Genomic DNA, 26,443 nt, shown 5'->3' on the forward strand with positions numbered 1-26,443 from the left:
GTCCTGTCTGGAAAGTTTTAGTCCATGCAGGAATAAATTCTTCTTTTTGCTGTGAGAATTAAGAAACAATTACTACAGCTAATGTTGAAAAGTGGGTTTAAACTTTTAACATTTGTCATTAATGGTCACTCTACATTTTTTGAAAGCATGAAAGTCTTCAAAAAGCTTAGTGCTTGATGAAAAATAATTCAGTGAAGGCTTTTGGGATATGTTGGAGTGTGGAACTTTAATTAGGTTAGTTTTTGTGCTGCTTAAAACTTCAGCATCCAGCTCTCTCCAAACAAGGAAAGTCAGACATGGCCAGTACGTATTGTTGGTGTGGTTGGCAGCTCTGAGCATAACGTATTTATTGCCTCAAAACTGCTGGTTTACCAGCACTGTATCGCTTGGATGAAATTATTGACAAATACGATACCATCAGGGATTTGTTTTGTGAAACAATTTGAGTTGCTCTATGAGCCTTAGAAACTTGCAAGTTAGCAAGATTAAGTGGATTGCTAGCCAGTTTGGGGAAGAGCTACATACATTTGTGTGCCTTTGCAAATGAAATGATGTTAGTTGCAGGATGAAGTCGTAGGTGGCAGTGCCTTTTCAAGATATTTATTTCCATTTGTAGAACTGCAGAAGTCACCTTTCTTTCAAAATTTTCATTCAAAGATTGGACATATGTTCTCTTTTAAGTAAAGCTCTGCCTATTTTGCATTAAGCACTCTCTATTAATCACAGTAATAACACGAAAGTGGTTTGAATGTCCCAAAATAAACAGTAATGGTGCTGGAAGTCAGGAAACTTTATTTCCAGCAGCTAACTTGCATTTTTTTTTATGCATATCTTTAGTTTGTAGTTGCACAGTAGATATAAATAATCAGACTATTTAAATTGTGTGGAAATCATCCCTTCAAAGGTTTTAGCTTTCCAACATAAAAATACGCATGTTGCTGTGGATTGTGTATCTATTTAATATTGTTTGATTTGGTTATTGTATACAAAAATATACCTTGTGATAAAAAAGGTTGTAAGACAGTTTTATTAATATATCCTGAAAAAGTCCTAAAATTGGTTCACTGTGCATTTGTAGACTTTGTGTGTAAAATTGTACAAAGTGTGTTATGATGCCACATCTGTAATTCATTTGAGTAATTTAATTAATATATTTTTTATTTAATTTTAAATAGGTTGAAGAGCAGTAATCCAGGTTACCTGTTGGCCTTCAATCCATCCAACAACAATGTTACAGTTGATTTGACAACAATAAATGGTTTGCCTGATGAGCTAACAGTGCAGATACATAGCGTCAATTTCTACAATAATGGGGCAGATAGGTAAGTGCTGGAATTGTAGTTAACGTTATTAGCATAGTTTTGGAAAAATTTCATAGTCTAGAATTTATTGAATATAAATAAATGAAAAAATTTAAACATCAATTCATGTGTGTTCAGAGTACCGTATTTTATCGCATAATCATAGCACATTTTATACTAAAATCAAGTTTGAAAAGTAGGGGAGCGATGTTTATGTGAGAGAAAAAAAAATTGTTAGGTAAAGTTATTCATAAAAATAAATTCCATTGATGGAAAGAATGTTTATTTAAAAATTGGAGTATATAAACGCACACAGAACAATTGAAATTAATAAGTGGTGCAACGAAAACCTTTCTTCAACTTTAAATAGAAAAACAAAATGTGAATGCAAACCTAAACTAAGGCATAACTGTCGTAGTACACACCACGAAAGAGTGCGGGCCAACAACACAGAGCGCGCGTTGCATGCAATCGGCAAGAGATCAGTATCAATATTCAACTACGTGCGCACAGTCTACGGGAAGCAACATAACCAATCATGAATGATGCCAACTAGCGCTGGCAACATTTTTATGAGCGGTACACCACGGCGACGCAGAAAAAGAGATAAAGGTTATAACGTTTAAAAATGTCTTTAAAAACAATTTACACATCAGACAACTTCGTATTTCCGTTAATTAAATAACTAAGTAGTAATGTTCGAATAAATATTATATTTCTACTTTAAAACACTGTTTTATACGGAAAAGATACCTACACAAAGCGCTCTGAATCTAAGAGCGGGACCAAAATCATCATGCGTAGAGATGGTGATTAATAGCATTTAAAATAATAAAATTTAGTATTTTGTAGCATTTTTAAAAACAAGATTTATCCAATTCTCTCATTTTACATTACCAAAGGAAAGTGTATTTTTAAAAAGCATTAAATAATACACATATTAATTATTAACAACCACAGAAATAAATATCTAGCACAACTACAAAGATAGCCAATCTTGGCAGGTTTGACAACTTTGTAGCACTTATGAGTGCAATAAATTGAATACTTAAAATTACAATAAACATTTTTTAGCCGTGTTCATGACCATAGTTGATGTAGAGTGCACAAATAATATTATTGAAACTCGTTTTTTTTTCGATTTTTCAATTTTCGCCTTCTTTTGGTTTTCGATCATGCCAGAAACCGTTGTTTGCCGTTTTACCGACTTTCTTTCTTCATCCGATTTCCCGGTGAATCTTTTTTTTGCAGCCTGATGTCCCTCAGATTTAATGTGCTTTTCAAGTACATCTTTTTTTTCTTTTTTTTTCACTATTACATAAATTGCTAATTAAAATATTTGTATCACTTTTGTAGAACTGTTCACTTTTGTATTCATTTATGCGATCGCGAATGGAAATTACGTTTCGTCCCATTTTTACCACGAGAAGTAACAGTATACAACACATTCACGAGTTTACACGTATTTGTAAACACACCACCTTACACAGACTACACAAGAACGCGGCTTTCACGTGAAACACAGCCAGAAAATGGGACTTACAATTGTTAGCGTGGCGAAGCAGAGTTGTCACAATATGGTGGCCTAAAAACTTGTACTCTGCAAGATGACGGACACTCTTCCAGCTAGTTGTTCTTTGCTATGCTTACAATCGCGAGGCATGGATGGCCATTCTTCATTCAATATTTACGAACAATAGTGTTGTGAATAACGTGACAATAAGATACTTGTGCTGAATACACCATAAAATGATGGTTTCTTTTGATACTGAACTGAAACGAAATACAATCGGTAAATAAATTGTGTAGAGTGAAGACAAATCTGTACTGTTATCTTATGCTAGGAAAGGAAATAACACAGATCTGTAGTACTTCACTAGGCCATTCAGCCATCTTGTTTATTTACTGGCTTTCCCACCTTTACATCCTTCCTCTCAAGCAGTCCCTTATATGACACAATACTCTTTACAATTAACCTGATACATTACTTAGCTTTTATTTACTGGCTTTCCCGCCTTTACATCCTTCCTCTCAAGCAGTCCCTTATATGACACAATACTCTTTACAATTAACCTGATACATATTAACCTGATACATTACTTAGCTTTAACCTGATACATTACTTAGCTGTCCAGACTGTTCTCTCCTTTCCAATGAAAATTACTCAACCAACTGGGTGGCTTCCTCTGTCTTTTTGATGTCCTTGCATCCGTCTCCCTTAACTCTATCCCTCCATAATTATCCTCTATTAACCCCCTTGCATGATTCTGTGAATTTCTGGGTGGCCCATATTTCTCACCCTGTAGCCCCTGCAAGTCCTCCTCCCCAAATCCTCTAAACTCCTCTTCTCCTTCCCTCTTGTCCCTCCTGCTGGATTTATCTTGCTCTTGTACTACGTCCCTATGATTTTCCTTGAACTCTATGTTCGACCCCCCTTCTCGTCCCTCTTGCTCTTGTACTACTTCCCTATGATTTTCCTTGAACTCTATGTTCGGCCCCTGATTTTCCTTGAACTCTATGTTCGACCCCCCTTCTCGTCCCTTCTCTGCCTGTGTAATTTTCCCTGGGAATGGTGCTGGCACTAAAAACCTTCTGTTTCGCCTATACTTTCGCTGGCCTAATTTCACTATGTAAGACCTGGGTTCCTGCCCCACTGCTTCAATTTCCCCATACTCTCTGCGATCCGAAACCCAAACCCTCTCTCCTACTTCTAGGTCCGGTAATTTTCTAGCCTTGTGCCTGTGGTTATAACTGTCCGCCTGTTGGATTTGTCTCTGTTTTTCCTTCTGTACCACCTGCTCATGGTTGATCTGCCTAGATCAGGGGTCGGCAACCTTTTGAGTCGGAAGAGCCAAAAATTACAATTTACAAAGTTTCAAAGTTTTTAAAGAGCCACAAAATTTTTTCTTGCCAACAATAAATAGTACTTGCATAAATCAAGTTTTTTGATAAGAAAACTAATCTATTTATTCATAAGAAATATTTATTCATGTATTAGTAGTGTTTTTTCACAACAAATTAGATCATATATGGTCTTATTAGATAATAACTTATTATATATGTAAAAAATTAAAACAATCAAACACTTACTTACAGCACTAACTTGTACTTCAAAAACAATTAATTGCGCAAACACATTCAATGGGAGCGTTGGCTTTGCATTGTTTTAGAAAGAGTGGATAAATTTGGCTCATAACTTTTGGTTTTAAGTTTCAAACACGACTCTAAACTTTCATTTGTTAGTTGGCTTCTTACTTTACATTTAATTATATTCATGCAAGAGAACGCTTGCTCGCACGAATATGTCGATCCGAAGATAGTCAGCACTCCAAATGCCAACTTCTTCACATCACTGTAGCAATCAGGAAGACTATTCCATGCGTCAAATATAAGTGCCTCAACTCGCGGCATTTCTTTTAAAGCTGTCCACTTTTGTTGCGTTACGTACATACATTTCTGAACCTCCAACTCTTCCAACTTGCTTTTTAACTATGTAAATTTTCCACTCCACAAAGCTTTACTTTTTAAATCGAATAATTGCATTTCTAGAGATCCAGTATCAACTACAAATGGCTCAATGTGGATTTCGTTACCATTTGTGTTGAGATGATTTACTATGAATACTAGAGTGGTTTTTTTGGTTTTGAATTGTTGAAATCTGTCAGCAAATTCATCTTTAATTTTTTTTATAACTGTGCTGAAGTATTTCGTGTCAACAGTTGCACTGGTTTTATCACGATATTGCTTTAGAAATCTAAAATGAAGTAATTTACCGCTCTGAATATCTTCTGCAAAAATAATTAATTTTTCTTCGAAACTAACCAATTCTTCTACCAAAACATAGGCTGGGTTTCCCTTTCCTTGCAGTTTTAGATTCAGCTCATTTAATTTCGCTGTGATATCCACCATAAAGTAAAATTTTTGCAACCATTTGCCGTCCTCTAATTAGGGTGATTAATGCCTTTTTCATTGAGGAATGTATTTATTTCATTCAAGCACAAAGCAAAACGTTTCAACACCTTACCTTTGGAAAGCCATTGCACTTTATTGTGAAGAAGGAGGTCGGAATACTGAGTCTCCATTTCGTTTAAGAATTCTTTAAACTGACGATGGCAGAGTGCTTTTGACAAGATGCTGTTAACAATCGTGATTACCAAATTCATGACCTCAACTATTTCAGACAGAAATGTTTGGGCACAAAGTGCTTCTTGGTGTATTATGCAGTGAAACGTAAGAATTTCGTGGTTTATTTTACTCTGAAGAATCGTTGTTGTCCCTTTATTTTTCCCTGTCATACTTCTGCCTCCATCAGTTGCTATTGAAACGATTTTATTTAAATCGATCTTATTATCTTCGAGGCATTTATGCACGGCATTCGCTATATCTTCCCCTCTAGTTTGTCCCGAGAGTGGTAGAAATCCTAGAAGTTCTTCTTTTGGACTTTGGGAAGACATATACCTAACAAAAAGGCAACTTGTGCCGTGTCTTTTATGTCGCAAGACTCATCTATAGCAAGTGATAAGGAAGAAGCCAGTTGAATGTCTTCCACCTGCAAATATGTTACATTTGAAGAAATTTTTGCCTTTCTGTCTTGTACTGTTTTAGCAGGTAGTGGCATATCTTTGATTTTTTTTCAAGATTTCTGGTTTGTTTTTGAAATCACTAAACAATTCTTCAGATGCACGTATGAAGCAATCTTTGACATCTCGTCTACTTGACGAATCTCGTCTACTTGACGTACGAAAAGCTGATGGAGGGGGGGGGGAGAGGGGAGTGAGTGGGAGTTCTTGCCACCGGGTGAAAGCCCAATTGCAGGTTATCGTCTAATACATACTCACAATCTGTGAATAGTTTGCGTTTTTTTTTTTTTGCGATTTCTAGTGATGCCGCGAAGCTTGCCAGATTAACATTACTTGTAGATTGCGTCCAGTTACTTAACATGGAACTTGATTGCTGTTTTTGTTTTTGGAGCTCGTCGACAGCTTTTTTTCGTTCTTCACCGGCTGGATATTTACTAGCAAACTGAGTATGTTTTGTAGTGAAGTGTCTCTCTAAATTTAATTTCTTATTGTGTGCGAGTTTTTCGTGGCAAATGAGACAGGTCGGAAGGCCATCTGAGTTGCATATGAAAGCGAACGACTCCGTCCAATCCCGATTGAATTCTCGATGCCCTTCTTCAGTTCTTCTCTTTTTTTTTTGTAGATGCCATGCTTGCGGTGAAGCTCTAATAAATAATTTTTAAAATTATTATTTAGGTATCCAAAACAGCAGATGACAAGTTTTGCAATTATTTACTATTTTAATAAAAACACTTTCGCGGTAATATCAAAAAATGTACTTTGTTTCTTTTTTGACACTTCTTATTGACTTCAAAAAAGAAGTTTGGTATCTTATTAAAAAAAATATGTATAATATGTATATTAAAAATATAATACTTATTATGTTACCTAGCTTTACTTCGGTTTTTTTATTATTATTATAATATATGTACATACATACCCCTGAGAAGATAATTCGCTTCTAACTCTTCTACTAGAATCAACAAGCTATACGTCACAGCCAAAGCACTGGTGAAGACGCCAAACTGTCTTTCGTCGAAACGAATTAAATCCTACATAGAAACATCAGACGACGGCGTCATTCGAGAGCTTCCGACGGACCACAGAACAAGGAGGGAGATATAGAAGTGCGACTGATATGTTGGAAACTGAAAACATGTTTGCGCGTCAAGTGGCGCTATCTGTTGGGTGGGCCCGTAAGTACTAGTAAAACGAACACCTCGGGCGGATGGATAGCTTTAAATTGATAATTTAACTGCTTGATGACATATTGTTTAGTAAAATATAACAAGCGTGGGAAAAAAAACAGGCTTACTACTGGTTTGTAATAAAAAAAAGTATTTTCTGTATAAATAATCTGGTGATGCAGTATTTCTGGTACGGAACTAAAGAGCCACAGCTTCACATCCAAAGAGCCGCATGTGGCTCGCGAGCCGCAGGTTGCCGACCCCTGGCCTAGATAGCTTAGATGGCATCATCGGAAGGGTAGATCGCAAGCGCCGTCCCATGAGTAATTCGCCTGGGCTGAATCCATTAGCTAACGGCGTTGTACGTTACGCCAACAGTGCCAAAGTAAGATCCTCATTCTTCTTTATTAATTGCTTGGCCACTTTCACCGCCGACTCCACTTCCCCATTAGACTGGTGATAGCGTGGAGATGATGTGATGATACTAAAGTTATATGAGGAGCTGAATTTTCTGAATTTCTCTGAGAGAAACTGTGATCCCCTGTCCGCTCTAACGACGTTCGGGATACCAAACCTTGCAAAGACTTCCGCGAGACTCTTGATGACCAATTCATCCCCCAATGAAGACATAGGTATGATTTCAAAGTAACGCGAGTAGTAGTCAGTAACTATCATGTACCATCGCTGCTGCTTAAAGAAGTCAATCCCCACTTTCTCCCATGCCCTGGACGGAAACTGCTCCTGCAATAATGGTTCCCTTGGGTTCACCCTTTCCTCTATGCATCTAGGGCAACTTCTTATCAGTTCCTCTAGCTGCGTGGACAATCCTATCCACCACACCGACATTTTGGCCCTTTCCCGACATTTTGATATTCCCTGATGTCCTGCATGTATGAATTGTAAACATTTCTGCTGAAGAGGGAGTGGTATAACCAGACGGGTACCTTTCACTAATAACTCCTCTTCTACCGTAATCTCATGCCTGAACTGATAATATGACCTCATTTCTTCCGATACTTCCCTCTTCTCCGGCCATCCTGTCTCAGCATATTGCCGTAGTTTTCTACAGGTGGGGTCCCGTCCCTCTTCTTGTCTGATAACCTGCAAAAATTCGTCCTTTACCGGACACGCCTCTATCATGTACCTTACAAAAGCCTCTATCTCATGTGTCAGTTCTTGCTCTTGTTCCCTCTGGAATGAATTCCCCGGATTACGGGATAAGGAGTCGGCTACCACTAAATTTTTTCCTGGCACATACTGGACTGTGTAGTCATACCGCATTAAGCGGATCCGAAAACGCTGCAATCTAAGTGACAACTCATCTAAGGGTTTCGTATGCAAGATTTGTAATAACGGCTTGTGGTCAGTTTCCAAAATAATGGGTATGCCTGTCAGGTACTGCCTGAACTTTTCCGCCCCCCAAGTCAAAGCTAGAGCCTCCTTTTCTATCTGCGAGTACCGTTTTTCTGTTGCTGTGAGTGTACGCGAACCATACGCTATAACCTGGCGTAAATCTCCCGATTGCTGAAGAACACAGCACCCCAGCCCAAAAGAGCTGGCATCTGCACTCAAGATGATCTGCATGTTGGGATTAAAAAAGGCCAAGGTGGGTGCATTGGAAAGCATTTGCTTGATTTTGCTAAATGACGTTTTCTGGGCTTCTTCCCACACAAAATCCACATCTTTTTTTAGAAGTACGAACAATGGCTCTAACACCTGCGATTTGTTTGAAAGAAACTGCGCTGAAAAATTTACTAGCCCTATAAACTGCTGAAGTTCGTTCTTTGTAGTAGGTTGAGGGAAGTTACTTATACCCTCGACTCTTTCAGTCTATTTGAATACCCTCCGCCGACAACGAAAATCCTAAATACTTTACCTTAGTGACCCCGAAACAACTCTTGCTGGTATTTAGCGTGATTCCTTCTGTCTCCAGCCTCCCCAAAACCTGTCTCAAAATGTTATCGTGTTCCCTTATAGTTGCCGCGAATACCAATATGTCATCCATGTGAAAGACCACCCCAGCTATACCCTCTAACACCTGAGCAATTTTTAGAGAAAAGTTTTCCGGTGCACTTGTAAGCCCGAATGGGAGCCTCTTGAACATATACCTTCCGAATGACGTGATGAAAGTTGTTAAAGGCTGACTTTCTTTGTCTAGCGCCATTTGGTAGAACCCGCAGTTGCAATCAATTTTTGAGAAAAACCTTGCCCCTTTGAGTTGTGCTAGCTTGATTTCTACCCCTGTTATTGGAAAATGAGGACGACTGACATATTTATTTAATTCTGAATTATCACCACAAATGTGCACTGAGTCACCCTTGGGAACAACCACAATATGAGCCACCCAATCAGTTAGCTCAGTTACTTGTTCTATGATGTCTAATTTAATCAGTCTGTCCAGCTCCTGTTTGAGTTTATCAAATAGGGGCAAAGCCACCACCCTTGGTAGTGACTGTACAAAAGGTTGAGCATTCTTTTTTACTGCTAACTTCACTTCCCCCTTCATTTTCCCTAGTCCCTTGATCACTCCTGGAAACTCCCTAGACACCTGTACTTCAGTGTATACTGCTTTATCGGGTGCCGATATTTGTGATAACATGCATTGCTCACCCGTGAACTGAACAATTTCAAGACTTATCAAAGACCTTCTTCCTAAGATAGGTGTTTTTAACCCCTCTATTACGTAAACCTCTGACATACATTTTTTACTGCTACATTGTAGTTCCAGAACCAACCACCCCAGAATCGACAACATACTGCCATCCGGTCCTGAAAGAGTTTTCGTGCACTGTTTCAACCGTTTTCTGAACTCTTCTGGAACTGTTTCTGGAGGAACACAGGTTATGTCTGCCCCCGTGTCAATTAGGAATTCTACTGTAGACTTAAAATTAGTGATGCTAACCGAGGCAGTCCACTTGTTGGTGCCCCCAGACCCAAGTACTAAACTACCCAAGAAACATTCTTTCTCCATTTCCGGTACTGTGCCTGTTTCTGACACCAGACGCACTTGAGAACTGCCACCTGGCTTGCTTGCTTTACATACCACCGCCCAGTGACCGCCTTTATCACACTTAAAGCACTTGACATTTCTTGCTGGACACTTAGAACGCTCGTGGTCTTTCAAACCGCAAAACTGGCACTGACCTGAGGGCCGGATCTCACCCCTGGCTGTTGACTGATGCTTAAAGGAAATGGGCTGTTGATGTCTATTGTCCTCTTGGCGATGTCTATTGTCCACTTGAACTCGGTGAACCTCCCCACGACGATTCTGCTGTTCCTTGTATAACACCGCAGAATGGCTACTCTGCAGTTCCGCTTGCTTTGCTGCTAGAATCGCTTGCTCCAGTGTTAAATCTGGCCTCAGCTGTAACTGCTCACTTGTTTTGGTATCCGCCATACCCACGACTATTCTGTCCCTTATTAATTCTGGTTTCAACTGGCCATAGTTACAATTGTCTGCCAACTCGTGTAATGCGGTGATGAAATCTGCTACTGTCTCTCCTGGCATTTGTGACCTCGAATTGAACTGAAAACGCTCAAAGATAATGTTTCTCCTGGGATTAAAATACATTTTAAATGCCTTTAACACCTGATCATATGATGTAGGTTGAGGTTGGAGCTGCGCCCATATTTCCTCTGCTCGGTCACCCATGATGTAAAGCAACAGATCAATTTTTTCGTCATCCTTTTTTTGACTATGGCCTGCCACCGACATGTATCTAGAAAATCTTCTCTCCCAAGCTTCCCACGCCGCAGGCACTGCAAAATCCAATGCTGGGGGTGGATGGAGGTTAGGCGTTCGCCCAGCCTGCTGGTCTCCCCCTTCTCTTTCCATTCTTTAAGTGTTCTCCATGATTCTGGTTGCTACAACAACGTGTTCCTTACTCGTCTTTAGGTCCGAAGAACTACCGCTGCCACCATGTACTGTTATCTTATGCTAGGAAAGGAAATAACACAGATCTGTAGTACTTCACTAGGCCGTTCAGCCATCTTGTTTATTTACTGGCTTTCCTGCCTTTACAAAATCTACGTTTTTTACCTTAATGTTGCATTTATCTCGGAATAGTCTAGATTTCGCATTTTATAGCGGAAAAAATATAATTTAGCATATTTTCGCATCTATTTCGCGAAAAATAAAATCACCATCCCTAATCATGAGACGTTTATGCGAGAGGTTTTTTTAACCAAATTTTTACGCCCTGAATTATAGGTGAGACGATTATGCATGTACGGTGATTATGCGATAAAACAGGATGATAAAGTGTTGGGTGTTGACATGATGGGTCAAAGTGCTTTGAAAGTACACATGCTTTGTAGTTAGCATATATGAACATGTGGCCTTTTTATTTGTTTCATGTCTGAGAAATGCAACATGCCAATTTTTTTTGTGGTCATGTTAGTTTTTTTCAACTTGTGCATTTAAATAATTTTAAGTTTTCCATCAGTGTATAGCAGGTGCATGTGATTGCTGACCCCGGTTGTATAGGTTAGGTACAGCTTGTGAAACACTTTCATTTTAACCATGCCAGGTACAAATTGGCGAATTTCAGGCCATGCAGTTAAGAGTTTATAAAAATGTTTTTTTTTTTCCTTTCATTTATTGTACTTTTTTTTTCTTCCCAGATTTAAGCTAAAAAGGTGTGTATTTAATGATCTTACTTTGAACTTATAAAGTACATAAATGTAATTAGTGATCAAATTAAATTTTAGGGCCACAAATTGCAGGTTGACCCTATACTTTAGATTAATATGTGTTCCAAAGATAATTCTGCACAATAGGGGCTTATGAAAAAAAAGAAAGTTGAACCAATCAATGAAATTATTTTTTTGTCCATTTATTATTTAACATTGTTATTTTATTGAGGGACTTTGTGATATTACAAATACTATTTTTCTATCTCTCGATAGTGCTGAAGGGATGATGTAAAGGAGTTCTAGAAAATTCCTTAGTTGTTGATTGCTAAAAGGGTACAAACCATGAAATATTGTGCTATCTCTGTTGAGAAACTATATTTTTAAAATAAAACTAACGCACCTTTTAAATGAAATTTTTCTACATATAAAAACAATACAGTATTAGTTCTACTCATAACTTGTATATTTATTTTGATATCCCTAGTAGTTAAATAGTATTTTAATAGGTGTGGACCAGGTGTATGTGCAAATATTTATTATTAAAAAGAATTTAATATAAATCATTCAATTCAAACACTAATATCTCAAAACTAAGTTTCCGTTTTATTTCCGACTAAAGGTTTCGTTTCAGAGTTGAAGGGTGTATTTAACACACTCTGAGAATAAAATTCAAGTTTCTGATTCATTAAGAGTGGGATTAGACCCATCACTGTATTTTAGCAAATTCGGTTTTAAATTTAAATTTTCTATGTGTATTTTTGGTTTGATTTATTTTCTCTCAAGGAATTACTTCAGACAGTAGGAAGTGTTCCCAAAAGACTTGTGTAAGGTTAGTTTTAGCATTTTAGTGTTGTGTGCTGCCAAAAGTTGACTCTTCTTTGGCTCTGATTCCAGAACATCACAGTCCCATGCTATCTCGTTTCCTCCAAGAGGAGCAGTAGTCTTCACGTTTGTACCTAAAAAAACGTGAATGGCTAATTTCTGGACCTAACGGCAACCAATTGATCTGATCTGCTTTTACCCAGCATATGGCATGTTGGTGCCATAAATCAAGTTGCATGCTACAGTAATTAAAGAACAAAGTTTTGCAGTTGCTTGTATTAGCTTTTCATGTATCAGTTTTAATTTTTTGCTCTTGCCTATACTGATAGATGTTATGATACTTAGAAAAAAAGGAACGAAGTCTACAAACTGCAATTTTGTATTTAAGTAGCAAATATTTTTCATGTGAGTTGCTTGTTTCAGCTAAAATAAATATTCTGAACCCTACATGCATTTCCTAATTGTGTGTGTGGTTTATTTTTACTTTTTAATATATTTTTTAAATTTTACGAAAAATAATAAATTTGCAGAGAATTGATGCCTGCAAAACAAAATATGATTAGTCATTTATAAGTTTTAATAACTGAAATTGTACATAGAGAATCCAAATTACTACTGCAACGAACTTTGATTTGTTTGGCGTGTACCACTAATTAACTTGCCTACTGGTATACAGAGAAGAGAGAGATGCTATAAAAATATATGTTACATGCATACATGCTGGCTAGTTCAGGTTTGTGAGTAACAAATTTTGTTTTGAAGATAATTATAATGTCTTTTCAAAAGTTACTATCCAGTTATTAGCATTTTTATATGTTTGTTTTGGTGAAAAAGAATCATCTGTTAGGTTTCTATGAATTAATTCACCTTTTTGGCACTTGCTGCAAAAATGAGCATCTAGTGAAGCATTTTTCAAAAGATCTGTAGACACACACATATCATTGCAGTCAGACATTGTCAGAATGCTATAAATTGTAATTTTGAAGTCGAGCAGTAATGCTTCAGATGAGAAAATTTTCTTTTACGTGGACCGACCAGTTGTCTTTGGTTCTCCTCATATTTGCAGTGTCTGCAAGTTAATATTACAGTTTGGAATGAGAGCGTATGAGCTCTACGTCCCGCAGTAGGGCGACGACTTCGAGAGCGCAGCCCCAGGACAGAGTCACTCCACTGCCACCATGACCATAATTGTGGACGACCTGGAACATGCAGGGGAAAATGCCTTGAAACAAGACTACATAATACCGTATTTTGTATCGTGCTTAGGTGACGTTTGAGCAGCGAGTTAAATGTTTACAAAGCAGTGTCCCAACAGTCTGTAAAATATCTGTTCACTGTTCCTATCCTAGAGTCCCACTAATTGGGACCCTGATCATTCAGACATCCAGGTAATTGGGATAGGATTTTTTTTTTAAAAAAAAGCAGGATTTACTCAACTGAAAATTTATCAGTAATGTAGTGTGGTAAAATTGTATTTATCAAGAGAGAAGAAAACTCTCTCTCTCTCTCTCTTCCCCCCCCCCCCCCCCCCAAAAAAAATCCTTTTCTCTCCAATCTTAAACTTGTATTGCGTGCATTTTAAGGAAAATTCCATTTTATCCTGACTTTTTCTTTCTGTGATCCAGGGCGTGTCAGTCCTATCTAGTCCAGTTTAACGGAACACTACTGTAAAAGGTTTTTCCGTCTGGCACTGTGTGATTATTTAGACACATTTTATTTTGAAATCAATCATTCATGCTTGGAGAGTTTGTTGAGATAAATTCTGCTTCATGCAATGTATTGTCAGAGAGTCAGAAATGTTCCTACTTCTCCTCTGGAGTATTATGTTTTTGAATTAAAATTTTGATTAAACTCTGAAAATAAAATAGTACTACATAATAAATAGTAAGCTTATTTCTACTTGGTTTTAATTTTACAAACTACTCGTAAAGATGATTTTTTGCAAAATTTCAAGAGTTTTAAACAAAATTCCTTTGCAATTTTACACATGCATCCAGTTGCTCTCACTTAATGTATGGTATGCATTTCATTGGGATTGGAGCTCTTGAAACTATTTATGTGGTTAGATAAAATTTGTGAGTATCTTAATGTAATGTATACACAGGGTTTAATGGCAAAATGAAAGGGTACTCACAAATGTTGTATATCCGTTACTGTTAGTCATTGAATCTCCCAACTCGAGGCGGACATTGATGCGGCCTGGCCTCAAGCCAACCCACTCCTTCAAAATTTTGGCAGTCTGTAACCATGAAGAAGTAGCAGTTTAGTACACTACACAGGATCCCCACAGACAATGGAAAACTCAACGAATTGAAAAGGTGTCTTAAAACCAGAAAAACCACAAAATGTTAATAACTAAACTGGATTAGTAAATTGTAATACTAGTTTGTTCCTCTAACCCATTCGTGCACAGATCGGTCTGTCAGCCGTCGCATTCCTAAATGACCTCGTGCACGAGTCGGTCTGACAGACGTCCAAAATTCATAGCATTTTTAAACTTTTTTTACAAATTTAGTTCCTCGATTTTTCACTAGAATGCGTGTTTACTCTCTTTCCTAAGTATTATTCTTTGCTTTGGTGGTTAAGTCTTATTCTAATCTTTGCTGTAAACAAATATATTTGTTTTTATTCACGCACGTGTTTTTGTTATGACATTTGGTGACACGTGACAATGTGTTCAAAACGTAAGCGGATTTTTGATGACAGCAATGCGGTGGATGAAAGTGATTCTGATGTTGTGGAAATGTCAGATAATAGTGATAGTGACAGTGAAAGTAGTTATTCTTCATCAGTGAACATTTCTGAATTAGAAGAGTGCGGCCAAGGCGACAATCTGTCAAAATCTGACACATCTGCGCCTATCGGTTCTCGCGAATGGTCCAACGAAAAAGGTAATAAAATTATAACTAAAATACCATTTCACAGTAATGTTGGTGTAAATCCAGTGGCTTTACTCACCCACAATTTTCCACCAAACCCTACAAAATTAGACTGTTTTCGGTTAGTGTTTGATCATGATTTGTGGCAGTCAATCTGCACTGAAACCAATGACTATGCCACAGAGTGCATTGCAGTAAAACCAAATTCTAATTGGTTTCCCACCACTTGTGACGAAATACAAGCATACTTCACTTTGTGTGTTATGATGGCACAAGCAAAAAAACACAGCATTCGTTCATATTGGAGTGGCAAAGGTATGACTCGTACACCAGGCATTCGTGAAGTTATGTCTTTGAAGAGGTTTCTGGACATCTCCAGGTATCTTCACTTCCAAAACAACAATGCTCTGAACAAACATGATCGTTTGTGTAAAATAGCACCAGTGCTAGATTATTTCAGGAAAAAATTTCCTGAGCTAAATTGTCCAGGGGAAAACCTTTCATTGGACGAGTCCCTGATGAAGTTTCGAGGCCATTTGTGTTTTGTACAATATAACCCTTCAAAGCGAGCTAGGTTTGGAATAAAAATATACAAACTTTGTGACTCGAAAACTGGGTACTGTTTTTCCTTTTCTATTTACACAGGGAAAACAGAAGGCAAACAAGCTACACTAGCCAGTGAAGCTATTGTAATGAAGCTAATGGAGCCATATCAAGGGGTTGGTCACACACTGTTTGTGGATAACTGGTACAGTTCGCCAAAACTTTTTGAAGAGTTACATAATCATGGAACTAATGCTGTTGGCACTGTTAGGCATAACAGAAAAAACATGCCTAAAGATACTGAATTCAAACAGAAGTTGCACAGAGGGGAAAGTATGATCAGGTACAGTGAAAGTATGAGCGTTGTAAAGTGGATGGACAAAAAACCAGTGTTAGTGTTGTCTACATGCAATAGTGAAATTGACTATGCTATGACAAAAAAGGTAGACAGGAAAACAAAGATGGCTGTCATGAAGCCGAGAGTTGTAATCAACTACAATACTTGGATGGGAGGTGTAGATAAGCAGGACCAACAGTTAGCATCCTTTCCCATCATGCGGCGGTATGTAAAAGGTTACAAAAAAGTTTTCTTTTATGTAATGGACATGGCACTTTACAACACATATTTGCTGTGGATGTCAGTTACTGGAAAAAAGGCCAAGTACAGTGCATTCAGAATTGATGTCATGGAAGAACTGATGGCATCACTGACTTTGCCACACTATCAACGGCGGGGACGCAGATCTGCGGGTGACACTCCAATGAGGCTTCAAGCTGCTCACTGGGCTCATTTCCCAAGATTCATTCCACCGAATCCTGGCAAGCAAAACCCATCCAGACGTTGTGTTGTGTGCAGTGCTCATAATAAAAGGAGCGAAACACGGTGGGAATGCAAGCGCTGTGTGGTTGCGCTTCACGTGCCAGAATGTTTTGAGATTTATCATACAAAAACCAATTATTGAATCTTAATTATGGTTTGATATGTTTATTTAATCAATGCACAGTTCTGTAATAAGTGGTTCTTAAAATAAATTTTAATATGTTGTAATCGAAACTATTTTTAACCAGTAATTTTTCCCATGATAATTTTTGTGATTTTGGACTAAATTAATTGGTGTAAAAGGGCCGCGTTTGTAGTGAAAAATAAAGTGAGCGAATGGGTTAATGTCTTGAAATAAAATGAGTCAGTTTTTAAACACAAATTTATTTTTAGTTGAGAACCAATCGGTTTTCATTATTAATTAAACATAAGCAAAACAATCAACGAATCTGATATTGATTTAATGATTTTAATCACAGTAAAATGTCCATAGTCATTCACATGGTCAATATATCAAAAATATGGTTTTTTTTTTCTTCTCAAAATTTGATCAAACATAGTGGTTTAAGGTATGTTACATACTGGCAGCTTTGGTTGCTCAGCATAGGTATGAATAACAGTGTAAACTGTATGTTGTGCTGGGAAAAATTCTGAGGTCAATTTGACATGCTATTTGTGGTTGAATTATGTTTTTATAATTGTTTGTAGTTTAACATATTTATGTTATTTTGGAAGAAAGATTGTTTGGGCAGGAAAAATATGGAAAACTCCAGGAGATTGTCTAGACTCTAGAGTAAGAGAGTGGAAACTCTGACTAGCAAAAGTATTGGAACAAACACAAAATTATTTACTGGCTAAACTGCTGTACATGCAATCTTTATTAGAATATTTCGCAAAAACGTTTTTGTGCCCACTTTTCAATAACAAACTGTCTTCTACAATCAACAATTCAATAATGGAGAAGTGTTAAACACTGGCTGTTCTTGAGCAAGCTAGGATGTTTGAAGTTTGCCTGCTGGCCTGCGATTGTGTAGAAGCACAGTTGAACAGCGGAACAACCTTCTCATCATATGGAAAGAAAAGCGAAAAGTCATTTACCAGGGCTGGGCCGTAAACTTTTTTAGATGTAACTTTTTCACAATTACGATTTCTTTTTGTAAAAAATTAATGAATACCTGTAAAATTATTATGCTTTTAACACATTACATTTAAGATTACTTTTAAAATTACTTTTAACTACACAATTTCATATTTAAAAGGTTTTACATAATAATGTCGGAATAAATAAAATATTTTTTATTATACAAGAAAATCTATTTAATAGTTTTTGTATATAAAAAGCTGCATCTAAACAGTTTAATCGCTTATGTAACTATGATTGGGTTGGAGACAAACTGCCAGAATCGGTAGAGTTTTTACAATTGTGTCACTCACCATTGTAACGCCTGCCAATCACTGAGAATACCAACCTTCAAAACTTTAAATTTCAGCAACACTGTATTAGTGAGCTAGAAGAGGCATAATTAAAATAATTTCAAGTAAAATAAATCAAGTATATGGACTCTAAATCCTGTTTATTTAATTCCATTGAAAGTACCTAAGTGACATACCTTAAGACGTGGTATCATCTTGTAGCATTCATCAAGAATTTTTCTGCTGTCTGAAGGGTTCACTGTGATATCGCGATTATTTTTCTGGCTTGTCCCACCCAGGAATACAGAATCTTGACTGAAAATTATGGATATAAGTAATTAAAGACGCTGTAGTAAAATTGTCATAGATACTGTTTAGCAAGTCAGTTATGCAAACTTTGTACAGTTGTATTTGTGGACTAAAAGAAAAATTTGTTATCAGCTTGCTCAATTTCTGATTTTTACAAAGTAAAGTGGAATTTTATAATTAAGGTACAGTCTTTTTTTTTTATAAAGAATTGGGAATTACAGTACTATATTCCTTAAGAATTTTTTTGTAAATTAGTGGTACCATCAAGTTTTTGGCATTACTGTGTTAAATTTGACTTCCAAGAGGTTTTTTTTTAATAGACGGCAATTTATAGTATTACTGAAGCAAAAAAGTCCAAAGTATTTTCTGATTTTTTTTCCAGGATAGTTTAAAATATTATCTCGCCAATAATTTTTGAGATTGATGATAATACCTTGATAATTATACCTGTTATTAGTTTTACCTAGTCACTTAATTTTAATTAACTGTACATAAAATTACCTGCCTTGCTAAATGTCGATAAGTAAATGTGTATTCAAGGAAACCAAGAGATTGGGTTAGTGTATGGCTTCCTAACGCTGCAATTTTAACATAGAAGAGTACATACATTACTTACTTGGGTATCACCACATAGGAAGATTCGTCTGAATGCTGAACTAAAACTTCCTGCTGCCATGGTGCTTGCACCTTGGAAGAAAAAAATATATTTTTAATGTATGAAATGCAGTGAATGCAACTTAGAGCTAGCTCTGATTTTTAACTCACAAATCACTTTTGTATTAAAGGCTCTTAGAAATGCTAGTACTGGTTATACATTCACATATCTTCTGCAGTGCTCGTGAAATTAAATAACTGCAACACAAATATTTAAAAAAAAAAAAACTGATTTGCACTTTACTTGAAAACTGATATAACTACAGTAGAGTCCCGCTATTCTGAACAGAATTCAGTTTAACTTGAAAACAGGAGAAATGAAATTAAAAAGACATTCGTGAAAAAAACGTACATTTATTGTTATACAAAGAAGTTAAATAGAGATGTACATAAGCCTAACCTTGATGAAAACGCCTGAAACCAAATTGGAATGAAAGCCGGTTACTTACAGCTCATGTCGGTTCCATTTACGTATACAATTCTGTATAATTATTTTTAATCACTGCTCAACACACAAAATAACTAATTCACACACACTTAAAAAGTAAAGTCGGTGATTTTTGTCCGACGAGTACTGAATCGACTTGAGAATGTTATGTTCCGCCATCGCCGTATGAACATTTTATTTAGTGTTGAAGCATGTTGTTCGACGTAGCGTAAGGCAAGGTCGAGCATTTGTCACCTCTGTGTGTGATATGAGTTCAGTTTGAGCATTCACCTCCTCCTTGCTTTCCTCAGTCGATCTGTGCTGATGAGCTCAGCACTATTGCTACGATGACTTCGGCTCCGTACTCCTTGTGGCTATTGTCAACACAGCTTTCTTCTGCATCTTCACAGCCAGGTATTTTCTTGGCTAGTGGAAGAAAGTCGGTCTTTTACTGGCGTAAAAGTTGTTTCAACAAATTCCAATGTAGGCCAGAGATTTTTCTGTGATTTTTGTAATGTGCCTTTAGTGGTGTTAACCCATGCTTCAGCCGCCCAGTAAATCTCACATTTTATTGTAATGTTCTTAAGTTTTTGATGGATTGTGAGTTCATTTTCATCCTTTTAAAGTAATGTGATGAAGTGTTTTCAGAATTTTCCCTTTTCTTCTGTTATTTTTCAGACAGCTCCAAGGATGAGCGACCAAAATTTCAAAAGGGTGTGTCACCGTTGGGTGATCAAAAATTCTATAAGTATTTTTCCTAAAATGCCAAAATCTCTGATGTAAAATGTGGTCTAGTTGGGCGCCGTGAAAACTCTATAAAGTACTAGTGCTGTGATTGTGTATGTAGCACAACTACTAACCTCTACAGAATATTAACTAAAATATGTCTTGTTATGTTGATAGTGAAAATAAATTATTCTCAAGTTGTATGTACTGGTGTAGTTTGACTCAGTGTGAATACCAAACAATAAAATGTCGTATAATTCCTTAGCAGTATGTCTCCTTCTCTTTGGTGTAAGTATTCTGACCTTAAAATCAACAAATATAAGTAGTGTGTTTAAAAGCATTAACTTCTCTATGACTGCTGATCTCAGTGTAATAAAAACTAATTATTCTTTCAAGACAATCCAAGCTAAATATTTCTGTCTATCTGGTTTAACATACACATGATATGTAAGTATGGTTATCAATCGGAAAAATAAAATATAATGAAAATTTAACTTTTTACTAGGGTCAAAATCATGGTTGTATGGGTGACAATACTCTTTTGCAACATATCCAACTGTAACATGAAAAGTGACAGAGTCAATGATTAGCAAGCAACATACAAATACCTTTGAGACAATTATTCATGTTTACATAGGTTTTTCATTAAACAAAATTTCAATATCCGTTATACTTAAATGTCTTTCAGAACTAATTACGTTTTACGTAATTGTATCACTGAATAATAGTTTGGTTATCAGTCAATATTTTAAATATTATTGAAACACATTTTAACTGGCAAATTAGTCTTTTCTTTGTTTTTACTAGCTCAGTCTCTTTCGGTAGATCAAACTGTCTCAAGACTTCTGGAACTGGGACTATTCTTTAAACATTCAAGACAATTAATGACTTTAACAGATTTTAACTTTGATATCGTACATATTACTGATCAATGTCAGTTAACCAGGTCCAGTATGTACAAGCTACAAGTCTTTACGTAGTTAAGTAGTATTAAGTTGTTTTAGCGAGTTTCAAATTAGGTCTTGATCGTAAACATCATAGTTTAAGATATCTTGCCATTAAAATAGGACAGGTAACTTCTCGCTGTTCTTGTTAATTCGGGGATGGGGCAAACAAACCTCGTCGCGTCGTTACAATACCAAGAGGCTGTGGAAAACCTCTCCGAACCCCTGTCTCTCCTCCGATGTTGCTGGTTAGATCTCACTCTCCTCCGATGTCGCTGGTTGGGTCTCCGTCTCGATGCACCTCCTCTCGTGCTGCTGGTACTCCAGCAGGACTGGCGTCGGTCACCTGGAGTCGTCTAGAAGGATGATGTCCTCCGGTACACCGTCTACGATGCCGTCTACCGCTGTCGAACTCCTTCCATCTCGAAGATTGATAGTCCTTTTCTTCTTTTCTTCTTAATTCGTTGTTGATCCAGTTCTATTTATGCTGTTAGTCAAAACTTATCGTCGTCGTCGATTCTTTAGTAGAGCTTCGAACATCGGTAACTACCTCTTCTTCATTGTGTAGTTCCGGTATTTATTATAAAATCATCAATTTCACGTAGATTCTAGTTATTCAGTCGTCGTACCAATGTTTTACGTGATATTCTTACATTCATTTATGACTAAATCACGGAGCTCTTTCTCTCTAATCCTTCTCCCATGATAGTAGAACAGAAACTCCCGTTCCAATTTGTTTCAAACAGTCAAAGCTTTCTCTATTGAACACTCTCCGAAATCACACTGGAAATACTAAATTCTTTAAATAAAATATATGCGCAGTCGAGCGTCCAATCACATATACTCTTTCCTCAGTAATGACCCAAAAACAATATTAAAAGGTGTAAGCTCATTTCCTATTCGTCGCCGTTTAACAAATGTTTGCAAAGACATTTCATAAAATTATTACTTAGATAAAACATGAAAATACTTAAAGAGTAAAACCAAATTGACCTGACCATAGAGATACAATACTGGTAAATATAATTCATAACAGGACTAAGACAAAGTCATAGAGGTAAGAAGTAAAATAATAAACATAAAATTCATTTCTATTGAGGGCTTCTCAAATACCTCTATAGAATAGTCCCCTTCAGAAATGTGACTAACGAACTATACTCTGATATAGGTCTTAGGACCATTTATCATCATACAAACATCTCATCTATATTCTAATTATTTGCAGAAAATTTACATTTCATATTATTGACCTTATTTACATACTTACTTGCAAACATAGAGTATTGTCACCGATATATGTCTTCAAACGGACATATGTGTAACAGTGTATACTATTCTACAGGAGTGTAATATTTCCTCAACTGCGTTATATTATAGTGTCCTATTACTTGTTTCGTTTTAATGTCAGACAGTTCGTAACAGTTACTTCTAATAATCTTCGTGATCATATATGGTCCATCGAAGAGTAGAAATAGCTTCTTAGTAACGTACTTCCAAAATTGGCTTACTGGATTCGTTCTCTTGAGTACTAAATCTCCACAATTAAAACTCATCTTGCTGGAATCTTTCTGGTATTTTCTCCGAAGATCCGCCGTGGATGTAAACTTGGCTGCGACCAACTCTTCAGTTTCCTTCTGTATCTCGACTAATTCTTTATCTTCTGCGGCCAGAGCTTCATCGTGATGTCTCGGTAGTAACGATGACGGTATTATCAATGATCTTTTTCCTGTTAACGCTTCATATGGAGTCACCATGGTAGAACTGTGTACAGTATTATTCAAAATGCATTTTTCCGAAACTTCCCAATTTTCAGTAGTTTTCGTATTTTCTGTGTCATCCATAGCAGTTACCATCCAACTTGCAAAATTCAAAATTATTTTATGGCTAGTTAGAAAGTCTACACCGAAAATTACTGGTTTGGCCAATCCTTTTACGATTAATACATTAATGTACTTGGTGCTACCTAACCCTTCTACTTCCAATAAGGTCTGACGATTAATGATGGGACTAGCCCTTGATGTAACCCCTAGAATCTTTAAACTCGGTACTGGCATTCTCGGTAATGATATTCCGGTGCTCTCTATCATGGCTACGCAGTCTTCGCTGATGCAGGATATCTCTGCGCCGCTGTCTAATAGTACAGGCACTTTAACTCCGTTTAAAGTTAACGATATCTCCGGACATAGTGCTTGTTTCGCTTGAACTTCGGTTTCTGTGGGCTCGCTGAGTAAAAATTCACGCTCGTTTTCTTTGAACATAATGGTGTGTATGCTTCGACAATTATTCTTGTCATTTGCGTCGGGATCCAATTTTATACTAGCCCCGTCTAACTTACAATTAGGGACTGACGTGCGGAGCGGGTTTTCGCCATCCCTAATTAGTTTACCGCACTGTCCTTAAATCCTCTAATTTGCTCTTGTGACAAATTAGCAAATCCATTATTTGCATTCGGTGAAATCAAAAATGTGTTATTACCTCCTTGGTTTGTATCTGAGCTTCTGCTAGATTGCATGCGCGGCCATTCCGTGTTGCTTTGCTCGTGACTTGGCGCTATAGAATATGAATTTCTTTCTCCTTGTCGCGCGTCGTGAATGGTGGTGCTAAAGCTGTTCCCTTTTTCAGACGGTACAAACGTTTGTGCATTTATGCTGTACTGACCTCCGGAATGATTATTGTAATTTGCCGATCGTTCTTTCGTTGTTCGATTTTCGCCTGAATTCTCTCTGAAATTAACTGTCCCCTCCTGACGTTTATTCTCCCACTGTGATTCATTTTCGCGTCTGTCTTGTCGCTTCTCGTTTCTACGACGATAGTACTGTGGTTTATAAAATCCGTTACCATATCGCTGACCTCGATATCCATTGTGATACCAATTACTTCCGCAGTTTTCAACGTTCAGTGTGTGAATTTGAGGTTGTTTGTGTCCGCTGTTCTGCCCTTCATTTCGGTTGCGCCAGTTATTGTATAACGGTGTCTGTTGGTTCGTGTTCTTGCGCTCGTTAGTTTCTTTGTGCGTTACCGTTTTATCGAGCTTAACGAGTCGTTCATACGTTAACAGTTGTTCCTTGAAATCTACAATATTACTGTATTGCCGTCCACTAAGTTGTAATTGATAATTGAGTGGTAATTGCGAAATTATCATGGCAATAAACTCTTCGTCTTCCATACGGCAATCAAGATAACGAGTTCTCTCGTACATATCGCTGATATGCGCCTCTAAATTTTGAAATTTACGATTTTCGAATTTTTCAGAATGCAACTGTATTCGCAAATTGCTTTGGATACGAGTATTCCAAAATTGGGATATGAAAGCTTTCTGAAACGATTCGTATGCGTGTACCGAATCTTTCGCCAACTCCCACCAATAATATGCCGTGTTTTTCAAGCAGTGGCTAACGCATTTCAATTTTTCTGCGTCTGTTAACTTAAATGTGTGGCAATATTCTCCAAACTGATTTAAGAATCTTCGAGGGTTTTCATTACTTTTCCCTGAATATGTTGGAACGTCATCCAACCATTTCTTAGAAGGGTGGTGTAGTGTAAGTACCGGATCTGCTGACATAATTGCAGTACTAATATTCGCGGGATTTCGCTCGGCTTCTATCGTTATCGATTTGTTTACCGGCGTGTCTTCCTTGTCGGTATTACATTCGCTAGTGTGGTGAGTCGTTAGTTGGGGCGAGAATGTTGCGATGTGTCTGGATTCTCTTTCTATTTCCCCTATTTTCGCCTCTACCATATCTAACCTTCCTGTTAGACGCTCGCTTAAGTGTACTACTTTATCGTCAGTGCGTTTACTGAATATTTCTACACCTTCAATACGAGTGTGTACACTGGAAAACTTCTGTTGCATCTCGTGCTGTGTTTCAGTTAAGTCATGCCTGATTTCTGCTGTTTCATCTGCAATCCTGCCTAAAGTGTTATTTAAGACTTGCACTAAATTGTCTAGTCTTTCGGCGTTTTCTCGCTCCTGTTCTTTACGCTCCCGTTCTAATTTCTCCTTATTCATGAACTGGAACAGTGCATCTAGGGTAACAGTTGGTGTCGGCGGCGAATGACCCAACTCCATTTCCTGCTGTGACTCCATACCAGTAGTCTCGATGTGCTGTTCTGGTACTACTTCTCTAGGTTCTCGTTCAGGACTAGAGTCAGAAGTGTCATTGCTACCTCTCAAAAAATATGACTTCCTACCTGTGTCTGTCATCTTGACAAAATAAAATTATTGTCTGTATTTTTCAAAGTGTCTTGAGTTGTTCAAAAAAAAATCATAAAATAGTCCCTAACGTTGGCTTACACGTTGTGCGCCAAAAATTCTGAAGTGTTTTCAGAATTTTCCCTTTTCTTCTGTTATTTTTCAGACAGCTCCAAGGATGAGCGACCAAAATTTCAAAAGGGTGTGTCACCGTTGGGTGATCAAAAATTCTATAAGTATTTTTCCTAAAATGCCAAAATCTCTGATGTAAAATGTGGTCTAGTTGGGCGCCGTGAAAACTCTATAAAGTACTAGTGCTGTGATTGTGTATGTAGCACAACTACTAACCTCTACAGAATATTAACTAAAATATGTCTTGTTATGTTGATAGTGAAAATAAATTATTCTCAAGTTGTATGTACTGGTGTAGTTTGACTCAGTGTGAATACCAAACAATAAAATGTCGTATAATTCCTTAGCAGTATGTCTCCTTCTCTTTGGTGTAAGTATTCTGACCTTAAAATCAACAAATATAAGTAGTGTGTTTAAAAGCATTAACTTCTCTATGACTGCTGATCTCAGTGTAATAAAAACTAATTATTCTTTCAAGACAATCCAAGCTAAATATTTCTGTCTATCTGGTTTAACATACACATGATATGTAAGTATGGTTATCAATCGGAAAAATAAAATATAATGAAAATTTAACTTTTTACTAGGGTCAAAATCATGGTTGTATGGGTGACAATACTCTTTTGCAACATATCCAACTGTAACATGAAAAGTGACAGAGTCAATGATTAGCAAGCAACATACAAATACCTTTGAGACAATTATTCATGTTTACATAGGTTTTTCATTAAACAAAATTTCAATATCCGTTATACTTAAATGTCTTTCAGAACTAATTACGTTTTACGTAATTGTATCACTGAATAATAGTTTGGTTATCAGTCAATATTTTAAATATTATTGAAACACATTTTAACTGGCAAATTAGTCTTTTCTTTGTTTTTACTAGCTCAGTCTCTT

The 26,443-nt window shown here is 37.0% G+C and overlaps 2 protein-coding genes across 3 annotated transcripts in view; one reads left to right on the forward strand and one right to left on the reverse strand.

The window, feature by feature from the left end:
* LOC134535746 (amino acid transporter heavy chain SLC3A1) overlaps positions 1–12,951 on the forward strand; it is a 44,437-nt gene extending 31,486 nt beyond the window's left edge. The window contains exons 8-9 of the mRNA XM_063374980.1: positions 1,176–1,322; positions 12,577–12,951. Coding sequence (XP_063231050.1) covers positions 1,176–1,322; positions 12,577–12,652 — 223 coding nt within the window. The 3' untranslated portion in view covers positions 12,653–12,951. The remainder of the gene's footprint in view (positions 1–1,175; positions 1,323–12,576) is intronic.
* LOC134535755 (D-amino-acid oxidase) overlaps positions 12,783–26,443 on the reverse strand; it is a 54,610-nt gene continuing 40,949 nt past the window's right edge. The window contains exons 4-7 of one of the 2 annotated variants that reach the window (XM_063374997.1): positions 19,085–19,155; positions 18,357–18,474; positions 14,639–14,743; positions 12,783–13,703 (exon numbers count right to left, since the gene is read on the reverse strand). In XM_063374997.1, the coding sequence (XP_063231067.1) occupies positions 13,587–13,703; positions 14,639–14,743; positions 18,357–18,474; positions 19,085–19,155 (411 nt within the window). In that variant the 3' untranslated portion in view covers positions 12,783–13,586. The remainder of the gene's footprint in view (positions 13,704–14,638; positions 14,744–18,356; positions 18,475–19,084; positions 19,156–26,443) is intronic. The other variant, XM_063374989.1, reaches the window with a different exon arrangement.

Source organism: Bacillus rossius, chromosome 1 (genome assembly GCF_032445375.1).
Source record: "Bacillus rossius redtenbacheri isolate Brsri chromosome 1, Brsri_v3, whole genome shotgun sequence".
Lineage (NCBI taxonomy): Eukaryota > Metazoa > Arthropoda > Insecta > Phasmatodea > Bacillidae > Bacillus > Bacillus rossius.